We start from the raw sequence: 17,083 nt of genomic DNA, 5'->3' as shown, positions 1-17,083 counted from the left end.
CGCTGGCGCTGAGCTAAGATGCCTCCCCCACCCAAGCTCCCCAGAGCCCACCTGCTCCATGAACTCAAACACTGCCGGCATGGCAATGGTAGCCGGCGCCTCCTCTATGATCTTCTGGTGCCTCCGCTGGATGGAACAGTCGCGTCCGAACAGGGACACTGCGTTCCCGTACTGGTCGGCGAGGATCTGGACCTCCAGGTGCCGGGCGTGCTGGGCCAGCTTCATGAGGAAGATTGGCGAACCAGGGGTCTCGCTCTGCACCTGGGGTAGGAGGATGGCGGGGTGGCAGGCTCTTCCCTGGGGAAGCAGGGCTGGAGCAGGAAGCTCTCCAAGGAGAGCGCGCAACAATGGCAGGGATGCCCACGGTCTTGTTGAGCTTTTAGTGTTACCTCTTCTCAAAGATATAACGTTCTCAAAATCAAATATGATCAAAAATACATAATGTAGAATATGGAGTAAAAATAAGGATTCACATGGAGTTATTCGCAAGACAATTTAAAAAAAAGAGAGATTGCAGTAACACATGGGAGGATCCCACTTCTGTGAAAAATAATAAAACAGAATTGTGGAGACTTCCCCGGTGGTCCAGTGGTTAAGGCTCTGCCTGCCAATGCAGGGGCCACAGGTTTGATCCCTGGTCTGGGACAATCCCACACGCCTCAGGTCAACTAAGCCAGTGCACCACAACCACCGACCCGCATGTTCCAGAGCCTGTGCTCCGCGACAAGGAAAGCCACCGCAGTGAGGATGTTCGCCGCAACTAGAGAAAGCCAGCGCGCAACAACGAAGACTCGGCACCGTCAGAAACACACAAAGTAATTTAAAAAGTCTAGAACTATATGAAGGTCTGTGCAAAAGTATATACTACAGGAAAAGTACTGGAAAGAAACCCAGTGGCTAACAGGAGTCATGCTGTTTTTTTTTTTTTTTTTCTTTTCCAGATTCTTTTCCCTTGTAGGTTATTACATAATATTGAGTATAGTTCCCTGGGCTACACAGTAGGTGCTTGTTAGTTATCTATGTTAAATGTAGTAGTGTGCATACTTTAATCCCAGTCTCCTAATGTATTCCTTCCCCCATCCCCCAGGCAAAATGGTTTAAAAATAGAAAACCAGCTACAAATAAGTAAATACACGATTTGTTCCAACGATAAAATTGATCATCTACAAACATTAAAAATACTGAAACTGCTAAACTGTACAAAATATTCCATCTCTCGATAGACAAATAGTCACCGATAGATATCCTCACAAACAGGTATCTCTGAAATCCTTTACAGACACACTGGTCCGTAGAATCAAACATCTAAGGAAACAGTGTATAGATCAACCCAAGCCCTGGACTTTTGTGAATAAAGATGCATACATTCGCTTTGCAACAACACAGCAATATTTCAGCTCCCCCACGCGTCCTCTCGGTTGTGACACAATAACATTAGTGGAAAGAATCTGGTGGCCACTAACCGAAGAAGCACAATTCCCAAAGACACGTGGAAAAACACACGGCGCGAGGAGCTCACTTGTCTGAACAGGATGGGGAAGTCCTCAGCAGTCTCTGCCTTCCGGATTCCTTTCCCTCCGCCGCCTTCAGAAGCTTTGATCATCAAGGGAAAACCAATTTTTTCTGCTGCCTGAGGGCAAAGGACAAACCGACCTCTTTAGAGGTTTAGACAGTTTCTGCCGCTACCAGGCTTATGAGAAGGTTCTGGCTCCGGGCCCCCCCCCACCCCCCCACCCCTCCAAGGATCTGCATTTACCTCCAAGCCTTCATCTACATCTTTCACGCAACCATTGTTGTAGATGGACTCTGGGATGCTGATCCTTTGCCCTTCCTGTAGACTGTGTTCCTCCCACTCCACCGTCAGACCTGGAGAGTCACAGAGGAAACAGAATCCTCCCCAAAACAGCCTAGACACGACCCAGAAACACAGTGCCTCTTCCCACCACAGTGCCTCTAGACCTGGCCTCTGGGCGAACAGAACTCAGACACAGTCCTCCAGTTTCCCACTATGCATTTTCATTTCCTTAAGGATCAATTCAACCCTGAATGGGAAACCAAGCTTAAGACAATTCAGACTGAGTCTACCAAGAACAGCCATTGATCTGAATTTTTTTTAAAAACCCCAACTCTATCTTTTGGAGTCACTTGTATGTCAATCACTGCTTTCTAAAATCCTATGAAGATTTCAAAAACACACAACAACAAACAAAACAAAAACAAACTTTTCACTCCAAATGTAAAATTCAATCTTTGTAGGAAAAAAATCAAATTGTTTAGAAACTCTTGAAATGTTTTCCTGTTTTTTTTTTTAACCTATTCTAAAAATTCCACTTTTAGGAATTTACCCTAAAGAAATGATTAAAATGTACATAGAGAGTTAGCTACAGGATTATCAAGGCTTTAAATATTTTCATATTTAGAAAAAAATTAATTGGAAACAACCAAGAGTATAACTACAGGGGACTGTTAGCAAATTAAGGTACATCTGTATAATATAATCCAATGCAGGCGCCTGAAGTGTTGTGAAGTATATTTATTGACACAGACAGACTAGTGAGGAAACAAACACATCACAAACTGTTAACTGTAAGAGCTCTGGCTTTTAAACAGATGTGCCTAGAGAAAAGGCTGGAATAATAAAACACATGATCGAAACCAGGTCATTGGATTATAAACAATTTCTATTTCTTTTCCTTACACTTTTCCTATTTTCTAAGATGTCTACAACAATATCATACCACTTTCTTGATAATTTAAATTTTTAAATGAAAGAATTAAAGAAGCATACTCCTGTCACCCTTCTGCTCTCAAGATTGGGCCCAGGCGTCCTCCCCAAGTGAAGTTCAGGGCCCCTTACCACTTCCGCTCCAGGGCAGTGTTGGGATCTGCAGAGTCTGGGCCACGATGGTGGAGGCGATCTTGTCTCCCAGTGCCCACATGGCCTCGCTGGGAGGGCCTGAGGGGTGGGGCAAGGGGGAAGGCAGACTCAGGCCCTCGAAACTGGGGGCTGCTCAGGTACACAAAAGAGAAGTCCCCAGGTCCCAGCTTTCAAGGATTGAAAGTCAAGATGGGGGAGAAAAAAGATCGATTAGTCTGCTACTTCGTCAGCCAACTTTCAATATATGTGGACTGTAAGCATGATTTATAGCTTGAGCTAAGTGGCCTATACAAAGTTCACCAGCAAAAGACTAGACCAAGGGGAGCAAGCCAGCACCTCAAAACACTAGACCATGGGTTAGCAAACTTTTTCTATAATGAGCCATAGGCAATACATAAATGAGCCATAGGCAATACATAAATGAATGGGCAGGGCCGTGCTTCAATAAAACTTTATTTACAGAAGCAGGCAGCAGGTTGGATTTGGCCTGTACGCTGTAGTTGGCTGGCACTAGGGCTGGACCATCAACTTCCAGAACTAAAAATGAGAGATAATGAGAGTCCCATGTGACAGCCAATGAGAGGCCATGGAAAAGAACACATCAGTGAGCACAGGTTACCAGGCAGACCCTCAGGTGAATATCAGGTACTGACTTAGCACCAAGCTGCTGTATACACGAGTCTGTGTTGTGGGCCAGAGGTTAGGAAGCAGCAACAGGGATTTACTGAGAATGCTAAATTATTCCAATTTACACACAAGGATGGCAGACAACCTAACTGAGTAAAGTTTACAAATTATACATCTGAATTCTGAAACAAACAGATGCCACGAACAGTAAGTGTCATTTTACCTAATAAGTAGCAGAGATGAGGGGTTCTGGTCCCAGGGGGTGAGGGCATTCCAAAGGCCTAAGAACAGCCCAAGCAAAGGTGTGGCCTAAAGATTTCCAACCTGAGTTAGAAATCTGAACATGGCTGGTATCTCAGTACCAACAGGAACACCAGCAGAGGCTTCTGCTTGCCCCAGCATCATTCTGCTATGGTAACCATGGTAACAGCTGTTTCCCTGGGCTGGCCAACCTTTCCATGTGACCTCCCACTGCTGGACTCAGTTGCTCTTGACCATGAATGTGTGATGTCGGAACATCAAACAGGCCCCCTCCTTCCAGGGCCGTATTAGCGAGAATCCCAAGACCCCCATTCCCACTTATCTGATGGAGGCGCACTCTACCTAGGAAAGCAATCTCGTGCTTGTGCAGGAGCTCCGGAAGTTTGGGGTTTTCAGAAGCATGGCCCCAACCAGCCCACACCGCCTGTAAACACACAGAGGCACGAACAGAGGTCTTTCTTCAAGAACCCGCCTCCCATCACACCCCAAAAGCTCCTTGCTGGGTCCTACCAGCCCTGGATTTCAGAGTCTCCCAGGACCCAGCTCCTCCATCCCTTCCGAACTATGGAACTGGGCTGCTCCAGAGCTCAGGGCATCGTCCCCGTCACAGGCAGACTGGGGCACCCTGTCTGACTTACCTGCACGGGGATCCTCTTGGCGATGTCCACAATCAGCTCCACGTTGGCGTAATTGTGGTTGTTGGGCCCTCCTGGGACGGGGACATACTGATCTGCCATCTTGATATACTCTGGAATTAAACAAGAGAGAGGCGATCAGGACGACTGACAGACCCAAGTCAAGGACAGGACACGACAACACGTGGCCACTGAAAGGATAACCGTGATGATTCTAGGATCACAGTGGAGGAACGAATGTATATGATAGTTTGAAGAAAAAACTGAGTTTGACTTTAATTGTGTGAAAATATATGTGTGTCCGGTCATGGCCTGGAAGGCAACAAAAAAGAGGGAAGCAAGCTATCAATATAGTTGGATTAGAAGTGGGTTTTAAAAACATTATATATTTTTCTAATTTTTGGCAGTGCCACGTGGCTGGTGGGATCTCAGTTCCCTGACCAGGGACTGAACCCATGCCATGGTAGTGAAAGCCTGGAATCCTAATCAGTAGGCCACCAGGGAACTCCCTAAAACTTCTTACGTATCTTAATACTGTTTTGCCACTAAACAATACAATGTTTGCTTCTAATCATGGTTAAAAAAAAAAAAAAAGCCACATAACAAAATTCCCCATTGTAATCATTTTTTACGTATGTAGCTCAGTAGTGTCAAGTATAGTCACACTGTTGTGAAACAGATCTCCGGAACTTTCTCATCTCATGCAACTCAAACTCAATATCCACGAAGTGACGCCTCCCCATCCCGCTGCCCAGCGCCCTGGCACCCACCCTTCTGCCTTCTGTCTCTATGGACCTGACTGCTCAGGACCTCACATCAGTGGAAACAGTATTTGTCTTTGTGTGACTGGCTTATTGCACTGAGCGCCATGTCCTCAAGGTTCGCCTGTATCATGTACTCAAGTCACTCAGCTATGTCCAACTCTTTGCAACCCGATGGCCGTGGACTACAGCCCGCCAGGCTCCTCTGTCCATGGGATTCTCCAGGCAAGAAGACTGGGGTGGGCTGCCGCGCCCTCCTCCAGGGGATCTTCCCCACCCAGGGATCGAACCCAGGTCTCCCTCATTGCAGGTGGATTTTTTTACCGTTTCAGCTAACAGGGAAGCCCCACCTGTGTTATAACGTGATGATTTCTTTCCTTTTCATTGCTGAATACAATACAATGCTTTGATTTTAATATACTCATGTTCTCCAAACACAGAAATCCTACTTCTAAGAACATGTTCTAAAAAAACATTCATCATTGAGGCCAAAGACATGTAAAAGGGTGTTCACGGGGCAGTGTTTTTTTTTTCTCTCACCTGTGGAACTTCCCTGACCAGGGACTGAACCCAGGCCCCTGCAGTTGAAGCTCAGTACTAACCTCTGGACCAGTGGGGAAGTCCCTTCTCACAGAACAGTGTTTTGAACTATGTAAAGGTAGATTCAATCAAAAGTCAGGAGTTAGTACATCTGTACTGTGACATTCTCTAAGACCCTGAGAAGGAACTGTCGAATGTTATGTGCAGACTTGGAGAAAAACTCAAGAGCAGTGCTCCCTTCTGGCCTGCTGGCCTCTGATGTTGACCCAACATGGTGTGTTGGTGACGGGAGAGGTCCCAGGGATTACAAATCAAGGAGTCAGGCCATGACCCACTCCTTGTTGAATTTTATTTTCATGTTGGAGAAGATAAACAAGAAAACAAGCAGGGTAACCACAGGCTGTGGGCAGTGCCAAGGCTCTGACAGGGATGACCAGGAGAGCTATGACATTCAAATTGTGCGTGGGGGAGTGGAGGCCTGCTGTGCAAAGAGCTTCCGGAAAGGACTGGCAGCAAACGGTCCAGAACTTTCCAAGCCTCTGCAACAGAAAAGAGCGAAGCCAACACTGATGAGGCCAGTGGGACTGGGACCCAGGGATGGAAGCTGAGAGGCAGGAGATGGGGGTTTGGGAGGCCAGCAGGGGCCAAGTCATGTGAGGTCTTAACTGGCCTTGGTGAGGTTCTCAAATTTTAGCCCGAGTGTAAGGAGTGACCCCACAGCATCAGGCTGTGGACTCAGCCCACGGTTCCAATCCCCAGGACCCTGGGCAACTGAGTCACACCTTTGTGCCTCAATTATCTCATCTGTAAAATGGGGCTAACGAGCAAACCTGTCCTCACTGTAGTAAATAAAATGGAGACTGCATCAGTGCAGAGCAGAGCCCAGGACCTTCACTATGGGGAAGTTTGGGGGGTGAGGGAGCTGGTGCTGGACACGGGGTGGGGGGCGGGGCATGCTGATGGAACCTGAGTTGTATTTTTAAAGATCTATTTGGCTGCTGTGTGCAGAATCTATAAAGGGACACAACTGTTTAGGGGAAAAATCAAACTGCTGCTGCTGCTGCTAAGTTGCTTCAGTCGTGTCTGACTCTGTGCAACCCCATAGACGGCAGCCCACCAGGCTCCCCCGTCCCTGGGATTCTCCAGGCAAGAACACTGGAGTGGGTTGCCATTTCCTTCTCCAATGCGTAAAAGTGAAAAGTGAAAGTGAAGTTGCTCAGTCATGTCCGACTCTTAGCAACCCCATGGACTGTAGAAAAATCAAACTGCCCAATAGTTATTAACAGAATGATCTATGCTGATAGACATGGAGTGGTAAATAAGTGGAAAAATGAAGGAATGATTGAAAAAAGAGCACATACCCATGCAAGAAAAAAGCATCTGGAGGAAAAGATGCCAAGCTACTGTAACATGGACGTTCCTCAAAGGTGAGAGTTCCACTTTGCATATTAACCATTTGCATTTTTATAAGGTATATGGGTCACTCTTGTTAGCAGCAGACATTTTAATTAAATAGAGAAGATTGGGAAATAAATATGGAATCAGGACAGGTACCCTGCAATGCTCTCTGGGGTACAGGATGGACTTGGCCCAGGCTGAGTGGAGGAGGTGAGGATGGGGCGTGGCAGAGAGGGAGGGAGTCAGGGTCGGAGTACCTGCGTTGGCCTTGAGGTCCTCTGGCGTTACCATGACTACGAACCGGATGGCTCGCTCATTTCGGAACATCTCATAGGCCCACCTGCGGATGGAGCGCATGCATTTCACGGCAGCAATACCGTTGTTGGCGATGAGCACCTGGACAGAGGAAAAGGGCAGGGGGCGGGTGCTGGAGGCTATGTGCTACCCCAGGGTTCATCTCACCTCTGAGAGCCTCCGAGTGTACCTCCTGCTTCTGCAAGTGCTCACCAACGGGCAGGCCTTTCTCTGCAGCCTGAGGCAGGTTGGCCTACTCCACCCCACCCCGAGTGCCGGGACCCCACCTGTACCTTCTCGATGACCAGATGACCCCCAAAGCGCGCGACGAACTCGGCAGGGGAAGCCACAGTGAAGTCTCTGTGCAGGTCCACCTTCCTCTGCTCTCGGCCCCTTCTTGCCAGGTGGAGCCCCGACATGCTGGGCCTGCGAGGGAGCAGGGCAGACCCGTGAGCAAGCAGGCTGGGGCCGCACAGGCCCCTAGGAAATTCACTTCCACAGAGAAGCCGAACTCCATCAGACTCCTGCAGCTTTGCAGCCCCTCTCTGGGGACCCTGAAACACTTTACGAGGAGACTTCAAGACGTTAGATCACGAAAGCAGCAGAAGAGAACCCCTGGTCTGTCCTAAGCTGTATTTTCAGGGTTTTCATCTTCAATTCACTCTTTATATAAATTCTCACAATTTAGGAACTCAAATAATACAAAACAAAACAAAACAAAAAAAAACTTACAACAGGGTACAAGTTCAAGGTCAGAGAAGTACACATTCTGATACTTTATACTTGTGAAGCAGTTTGTACCTTTCGTGTGCTTTTCTGTACTTGTATATCAAGCTTTAAAAGAAACTGAAAACAATAAAGAAATGTATAACAACAAAATAGAAGGTCCTTGTCCCATCGCCCCTCTAGAACCCCACTCCAGAGGAAATCACATTTGACTCTGGCATTTACGCATCTCCGTGGTTCTGAACGATGTGTGTACGTTAGCCTGTGAGTCATCCATTAAGACATCATCCATCTATGAGCTTGTTATCTTGGCAGACACGGAATTACTGCTCTTAAGCAGCCACCCCGTCCCCTTTCCCCAACCTCGTAACACAGGTAACCTGCAATTTGGTAGATTTATGGTGTTTTATGAGTCTGGGATCGTTATTCACAGGTGAGGGTTTGTGGCATATCAGATATCCCTTTCTTATTTTTATTTTCCTGGAGTCAACTACTTTGTTTTTTAGCCTGGTTTTCCTTGCATCTTCATCTGACTCCTCAGCCTCCTAGGACACGTAAGACAATCCGTTCCACTGCGTTTTCACTGGCCACATCCCTCCTGAAGGCCTCGACACTGCTTGCGTCTGGACACAGTCCACTAAGACCCTGCACAGCCATCAGCTGGGACTTCCCTTCACCGACATCCTTAGGGTCCCCTGTGCCTTTCCTGGGGGTTTCATCCCCCGAATTCAGGGTGCCACACGGCTCCCTCTTTTTTGATAGACCCCTTCGTCTTGCTAGGGCACACCCTACAGAGGTTTCATCCGGTTAAAAAGATGACACTCTGCAGGACGTGTGACAGCGAGGCCCCAACGTGCCTGTCTTGGTCCTGGCTGTACAGGCTTCTTTCGTCGCTCTCACCCCAGAGATCTCCTTTGGTCCTCTTAGATCCCTTCGCTTTTCTGTCCTCCATGTCTTGCCCTTCTTTGATCTACCCTCTTGCTTCAGTGGAAGACATCCTTCAGTAGCTTTCTAAGAAAATGTGTTCGGGGGAGCAAATGTTTTGTGGCCTTGCATGTTCTAAAACTGTCTTCCTTCTGCCCTCACACTGGACCCAATCATGTAGCTGTGCATGGAATTCTAGGAGGGAAAGCCTTCTCCTTAAGAATTTTGGAAGCCTCAAGCCATTGTTGTTGTGGCTTTCAAGAATGCTAGAACCAGAGCGATGCTGATCCTTGGTCCTTTTGTAGGTGACCTGTTTTTTCCTATCCAGAAGCTTGCAGGTTCTTCTCTTTTTGCCAGTATTCTGTAAGTTTAGGGAACAATTTTAGGAATGTGTTGAGGTATGTGTCTACTTCCATCAGTAACACTGGGAAGCTGTCAGTTTCCTTCAATCTGGAAACTGAAATCTGGAGATTTATCTGCAAATTTTCCATCACTTTCCCGACAAAGGTTTGGGTAGTCAAGGCTACCGGTTTTTCCAGTAGTCATGTACAGATGTGAGAGTTGGACTATAAAGAATGCTGAGCACTGAAGAATTGATGCTTTTGAACTATGGTGCTAGAGAAGACTTTCAAGAGTGAGTCCTGACAGCAAGATCAAACCAGTCAATCCTAAAGGATGTCAACCCTGAATATTCACTGGAAGGGCTGATGATGAAGCTGAAGCTCCAATACTTTGACCACCTGATGTGAAGCGCCAACTCATTGGACAAGACCCTGAACCTGGGAAAGATTTGAGGACAGGAAGAGAAGGGGACAACAGAGGATGAGATGGTTGTATGGCATCACTGATTCAATGGACATGAGTTAGAGCAAACTCTGGGAGATAGTGAAGGACAGGGAGGCCTGGCATGCTGCAGTCCATGGGCTTGAAAAGAGTTGCACGTAACTCAGTGATGAACAACAACAAAATCTCCTTAGTGACTTAACTGCCTCTTTTTCCTTCACTTTCTCCTATTATCTGGATGTTGAAATTCCTGAATTGGCTCACAAGTTTATATATTTTTCCCCTCTCTTATTACTCTTCTTATTCCTTCTGGGCTATTTCCTCAGCCTTATCTCCTAACTGTTTTAATAGCGTGCTTTTAATGTCTAAGAGCTTGGTTTGGGGCTGTAAATGTCCCCTTTCCTATGTACCCTGTTCCTATGTGTGCTCCCTACCCCCGATGAGGGTATTTACGATAGCTTTTCCAGGTTCTCTTCTCCTGATGTGGTTTCTGTATCTCCCATGTTTCCTGTGTCCCTTCTGGTTGGGTGTTTGCGGTTTGCCTTCCATCTTAGAAACTGCACTTGAATGTATGATAAGCCTTGGTTGCTCTCTCAGGACCAAGAGCAGGAACCAGAGAGCTGATGAAAAGTACTGGGCATGTGGTGAAGTCACTGAACCCTGAGCTCAATGCAGGGTGGTTTGGGAGGGAGGGCTGTGTGTTGGGGAATTCCAAGTATTTTTCGAGGCATCCTCGCTGGCTGGTCCAGTTCCCCCAATTTTTCGAGGCATCCTCGCTGGCTGGTCCAGTTCCCCCAGTGAGGACAAGTCTGTGGGGCTTCTGTTGTTCAGTCACTAAGTCGTGTCCTACTCTTTGTGACCCCACGAACTGCAGCAAACCAGGCTTCCCTGTCCTTCACTATCTTCCAGAGTTTGCTCAAACTCATGTCCATTGAGTCAGCGATGCCATACAACCATCTCATCCTCTGTAGTCCCCTTCTCCTCTTGCCCTCGATCTTTGTCAGCATCGGGACCTTTTCTAATGAATCAGCTGTTTGCATCAGGTGGCCAAAGTATTGGAGCTTCAGCATCAGTCCTTGCAATGACTATTGAGGGTTGATTTCCTTTAGGATTGACTGGTTTGATCTCCTTACAGTCCAAGGGACTCTCAAGAGTCTTCTCCAGCACCACAGTTCGAATGCATCAATTCTTTGGTGCTCAGCCTTCTGCCTGAAAGTTAAAGGTTGGCCAGGCGCTGGGACAGGTCTGGAGAATAGGACAGCTTTCAGGATTCAGCAGCGACATAGCACCCATCCTCCAGTTTGGGAAGTAGGCCCCACATGCTCCACTATGCTCATCAGTGTCCAGTCCAAAGACCCTCTACTTCCCATCCTCCAGAGATCAAACCGCCTGCCTGCAACTGGGGTGGAAGTGGGCAGCCCCCAGCCACCTGGGCAGATGAGGGGACCTGGGATTCTTTCACCTTGTCCTCCTCACGTCGGGGTCCCCGGATGCAGAAGCACACAGTGCTGCTGATCCCGGCGCCTTCGGGATACAGGCCCTCAGCTTCTCTCTGCTCCTTATGGCTCAGACCTCTTGGTTCCGTTAACCACTGATTGCTTGTTCATCTGCTTTCCAGTTTCCAAAATGTCACTGCTAACTCCTGCTTCCGTTCTGCCAGGACCTGATGGGTTTCCAGCTCTTTAATAAAAATCTTGGAATTCCCTGGTGGTCCAGCGGTGAAGAATCCACCTGCTAACGGCTGGGACACAGGGTTGACCCCTGGTCCAGAAGGATCCTACATGCCGCGGAGCAACTAAGCTTGGGACACAGCTACTAAGCCTGTGCTCTAGAGCCCAGAAGTCGAAACTACTGAGCCCACACCCTGCAACTACTGAAGCTCTAGTACCCTAGAGTCCACGCTCCCCAACAAGAGAAGCCACTGCAATGAGAAGCTTGCTCACTGCAACCAGAGAGTAGCCTCCGCTGAGCACAGCTAAGAAAGCGAGCACACAGCAATGAAGGCACCGTGCAGCCAAAACTGGACAAATAAGATGTGAAAGAAAAAGCTCTTGTCATTTGGTGAGGTTTAAACAGGCGCAGAATCAGGTGTTCTGTCCACTCTCTCTCATCCCACCAACGGGCTATTCAACCAGGAAGACAGCCGCCTGCCAGGCATTAAGTTAGAGGTTTGCCACTGAGGGATGTGTCCAATAACTGTGTCACCAGGCATCTTGTGGGGGGGGGGGGCTGAGTGGGTTTGAGAGGCCAAAAAGTTTTGGTGAAGAACTGACAGGTCCTAAGGAACACTGCCAGCAGGCCACTGGGAACAGCAAAGTTGTAGGCCAGTAAGCCACTGGGGGAAAGAGATCCCATTTTACAGATAGGCAAACTGAGGCCCAGCCAGGCAATCACCCAGCAAGTAAACAGGACTGGGGCTCTTGCCATCACACCAGGAAATGTTGGGTGCGGGCATTTCCTGCTACACAAAGTCTTTGCATCCAGGATAGTTCCCCATAGGGAAAGCCTTCTAGAAACCTGCAGTCTGTCCCCCTCACCCTCTCCAGGCTCTGCCTATCAGAAATGAAAAAACGGACTTCCAGGCCAGGGAACAAAACCAGAAATGAATGACAGAAACCCATCGTGAGGGCATGAGGGTATACCATAAGAGGATTTGTATTTTTCAGTGAAGACTTTCTTAGTTCAACTGGGCTTCTGCACGCTGCCTGAAAGAACAAACAAATGGACAAGTGATTTCCAGCCCTTGAGCTGGCCTTCCTGCCTCCCATAAATTGCAACCAGCTTCTCTTCTAAAACCTCCTAGGATTGAAGTGCTAAAATGAAATGGGACTTGGAAAAGGACTCTGGAGGTCAGTATCATCTTGCAAATGTGGACAGGGCTTTCATCGGAATTATATTCCGCGAACCAGCAAGCGTGTTTTGTTTCACTGAATAACAGCCTGTTTTTATTTCTTTAAAACAGTGGTCCCCAACCTTTTGGCACCAGGGACCAGTTTCGTAGAAGATAATTTTTCCACAGACAGGGCAAGGGGGGAGGGATGGTTTCAGGGTGACTCAAGCACATGACATTTATTGTGCATCTTATTTCTATTATTATTAAATCAGCTCCACCTCAGATCATCAGGCATTAGATCCCAGAGGTTGGGGACCCCTGCTTTAGAAAACAGGCAGATTTGGCCTCAGTGCCGTCATTTGCAGACCCCTCATGTAGGAAAGCAGACACCAAAACGGGCAGTTTTCTCACAGTGGTTGAACAACGGGTCATTCCTGTTTTCTTCTCTTTGCCTAAATTCATTAAATTTTCCATCATGCTATGATTATTTTCAATAAGAAGAGAAAGCTATTAACTTTGTAACAGGGATGCTGAAAGCCATGGTCATTTTGGTTTCCATCAGGTAAGGCACTCAGTACCCTCCACTATAAAGTGAGGATAATAACACGTACCTCACTGGATTGCGAGGATTAAACAAGCTAGCACATTTTCCAGTGGTCATGTTTGGATGTGAGAGTTGGACCAAAAAGAAGGCTGAGCACTGAAAATTGATGCTTCTGAACTGTGGTGTTGGAGAAGACTCTTGAGACTTCCTTGGACTGCAAGGAGATCCAACCAGTCACTTCTGAAGGAAATCAGTCCTGAATAGTCATTGGAAGGTTGGATGCTAAAGCTCCAATACTTCAGCCACCTGATGCAAAGAACTGACCCATTGGGAAAGACCCTGATGGAGGGAAAGTTGAAGGCAGGAAGAGAAGGGGACGACAGAAGACGAGATGGTTGGATGGCATCACTGACTCGATGGACATGGGTTTGAGCAAGCTCTGGGTGTTGGCGATGGACAGGGAAGCCTGGCGTGCTGCAGTCCATGCGGTTGCAAAGACTCAGACATGACTGAGTGACTGGAATGAACTGAACTGAAAGAAAGTAAAAGCCAGCACTGGGTGTGTGGAAAACTTTATTATTTCAGTGCAATGATGCCAAGAGAATCAGGGGCTACTGATCTCCCCACCTAACCAAGAATGGCATCAGGCTGCTCCTCCACCCAGGGCCTCCTCCCCAACCACCCACTCTCCCCACTCTGTCCATGGTCTCCCCAACCAGCTAGCTCAATCCTCCAGCTTCAGAAAATCTGAGACATCCCATTTTTATACACACAGCCTTAAAACTCAGCAATTTGACCTAAAGCGCAACAAAGAAAAACTTAACCGCTAGAAAAACACCTTTCTGTGGCCTGGGGAAAACCATTCATAGCTGCCATTTTGATTTCAAAACTGGTGACACAGCCCCTCCATCAGGCGGGTCCCAAACCCATCACAGCAAAGTAGGTGGGTGAACACACAGTGCTGCTGCGGTGGCTTTGCTTCAGGGTCAGCCTCAGAGCCGGCGGCTATTTTTAATCTGTTTCTGACGAAGCTGGAGGCCAATCAACATTAGCTCTGGGGGGCTGACCTTTGGCCGGCATTCGTTCCAAGACAAGCATGGGGGCTGAAATACGCCACGGTGACTTTGGAGATGGCTTCAGGTGCAGGCAACGATGCAAGAGAGCTGTCAGCGAAACACCAAGCAGCGTCAGCTGCCCAGGCGTGAGAACAGGCAGGGCTGCACGTGGAAGGAAGAAATAAACATCCTCAAGTGTCGCCATAGATTGGGCCCAGAGGGTGCCTCCCTGAATCCCCACAGCCTTACACAGGGGAGGCCATCATCTCCTGCACACAGTGAAGAAACCGAGGCTCAGAGAGGCCCATGGCCCTCAAGTCACACAGCTGGCAGGTGGCAGAGCTGGGCTTCCAGTCCGACTCTACCTGACCCCTGGAAGCTAGTTTCAAGACAGAAAGCCATCTGAGATCAATGGAAGTAACTATATGGTCTGGACTTTGAAAAATAAGCACTTACATCTGAGACACAATTTTGAAGGCCAGGGTTCTCAACTGGGTGCAACCTTGCTCCCTTGGGGACACACAGCAATGCCTGCAGACATTTTTGGGTGTCAAAATGTGCTCCTGGCATCTAGTGGATAAAAGCCAAGGATGCTTCTCAACATCCTGCAAAGCCCCCCACAAAGACTGTTGTTCAGTCACTAAGTTGTGTCCAACCCTTTGTGATCCCATGAACTGCAGCACGCCAGGCTTCACTGTCCTTCACCATCTCCCAGAGTTCACTCAAACTCATGTCCATTGAGTCAGCGATGCCATCCAACCATCTCATCCTCTGTCATCCCCTTCTCCTCTTGCCTTCATCTTTTCCAGCATCAGGGTCTTTTCCAATGAGTCAGTTCTTTGCACGAGGTGGCCAAAGTATTGGAGCTTCAGCTTCGGCATCAGTTCCTCCAATGAATATTCAGGGTTGACTTCCTTTAGGATTGACTGGTTTGATCTCCTTGCTGTCCAAGGGATTCTCAAGAGGCTTCTCCAGCATCACGGTTTGAAAGCATCAATTCTTCGGGGTTCAGCCTTCTTTACAGTCTAACTCACATCTGTACGTGACTACTGGAAAAACCATAGCTTTGACTAGATGGACTGTTGTCAGCAAAGTGATGGCTCTGCTTTTTAATATGCTGTCTAGGTTTGTCTCAGCTTTCCTTCCAAGGAGCAGATGTCTTTTAATTTCGTGACTCCAGTCACCATCTGCAGGGCCCCAAATGTTAACAGTGCCACCGCTGAGAGATCCCAGCAGACTAGAGCCGTCCTTCCAGGCTTTGAATCAGAATCTACTGCTTACGACCTGGGGAGTCATGGGAAAGTTGTTTCCACACTTTGTGCTTTGGCTCCTGATAAGAAACGCAAACATTCAAAATCCTAATGGTGGACTTCCCTGGTAGTCCAGAGGTTAAGAATTTGCCTTCCAATGCAGGGGATGGTGTGATCCCTGGCTGAAGAACTAACACCCTATATTTCTTGAGGCAACCGGAGGTCCCGCTCACTCTAGAGCCCACGTGCCGCAACTAGAGAACCTGGCCGTCTATGATGAGAAGCCCAAGCTCTGCAATAAGAGAAGCACGTGTGTTGAAACTAAAGAGAAGCCCGTGCACATGCCACAACAAAGACCCAGCACAGCCCAATCCCCAAAAAACTGATGCCCAGACTACTAATCAATCAGCATCTCTCGGGGTTCAGGGATTGAGGGGGGACTCAGGCATCTACATTTTTCAAAAGCCCCCCAGGAAACTCTAATGTGCACGACACAGGTCAACATGGGCAGCTGGCCATGGTGCTGAGCTAGATTCCCTTAGCAGTGATGTCACCATGCGGTATTGTGGGGCTCACTGAAGACCAGATTCTTCTGCCTTATGGCCCTCAACTTCATTTCATTCTATTCCACTCAAGACTCCTCTTGAGCAGCTCTTCTCCAACCACTCTGACCCACATTCATTCATCTGTTCTCTGAACTCTAGTCCTGTTTGCACACCAAAGGATGCTGGCTGGCATTTGGGACCCGGCCTTCCTGCTAGTTCTGGCTCCTCAGTAGACCGTCTAGGCCTTCAGGACAGGATCCCAAACACCTCACAACTCCCCAGGCGTCTTTTGCAACCGAATCCTGTCATCACTGTTATCAGCTGTCCAAATGTCTGTGCTGACTCAGGACAGCACTCAAGTTCTGTGCATAAGAAGCCTGGAAAGTCCAGTTAGGATCAGCCTCAGGGACAGATGAGGAAACCAAGGTTCAGAGGGTGGATAACACTTGCTAAAGGTTACACAGCTCAGTGGCAGAGTGGGGCTGTCTAGCTCCATCTTTTTAGCACACAGCTCAGTGGCAGTGGGGCTGTCTAGCTCCATCTTTTTAGCACACAGCTCAGTGGCAGAGTGGGGCTGTCTAGCTCCATCTTTTTAGCACACAGCTCAGTGGCAGAGTGGGGCTGTCTAGCTCCATCTTTTTAGCAACTCTAAGCTAAGAGAGGAACCATGCAGTGACCCAAGAAAGCATCTTCATAGTGGCTCAGATGGTAACGTGCCTGCCTGCAATGCAGGAGACGCAGGTTCAATCTCTGGGTTGGGAAGATCCCCTGGAGAAGGAAACGGCAACCCACTCCAGTACCCTTGCCTGGAAAATCCCATGGACAGAGGAGCATGGTAAGCTATACTCCATGGGGTCGCAGAGAGTCAGATACAACTGAGCAACTTGACTTTCACTTTTCAGTTTCATTATTATATACACTGTGATCACATGGCCTTTTGAACTTGCCAGGACAATTCCAATTTCTTGCAAGTTCATTTCTTTGGATTAAAGTATTTGTGAAAACCATTCTTTTGGATTAAGGTGTGGT

The 17,083-nt window shown here is 48.0% G+C and overlaps 1 protein-coding gene across 1 annotated transcript in view; it reads right to left on the bottom strand.

Annotated features, from left to right (window-relative positions):
• ACACB (acetyl-CoA carboxylase beta) overlaps positions 1-17,083 on the bottom strand; it is a 98,867-nt gene that overhangs the window by 62,458 nt on the left and 19,326 nt on the right. The window contains 8 exon segments of the mRNA XM_018061094.1: positions 52-261; positions 1,520-1,630; positions 1,757-1,866; positions 2,858-2,956; positions 4,109-4,190; positions 4,405-4,514; positions 7,358-7,496; positions 7,688-7,820. Coding sequence (XP_017916583.1) covers positions 52-261; positions 1,520-1,630; positions 1,757-1,866; positions 2,858-2,956; positions 4,109-4,190; positions 4,405-4,514; positions 7,358-7,496; positions 7,688-7,820 — 994 coding nt within the window.

The sequence above is a fragment of the Capra hircus genome, chromosome 17, assembly GCF_001704415.2.
Source record: "Capra hircus breed San Clemente chromosome 17, ASM170441v1, whole genome shotgun sequence".
NCBI classification, from domain to species: Eukaryota; Metazoa; Chordata; class Mammalia; order Artiodactyla; family Bovidae; genus Capra; species Capra hircus.
The sequence above is the reverse complement of the archived record's forward strand: the minus strand, read 5'-3'. Positions and strand labels throughout refer to the sequence as shown.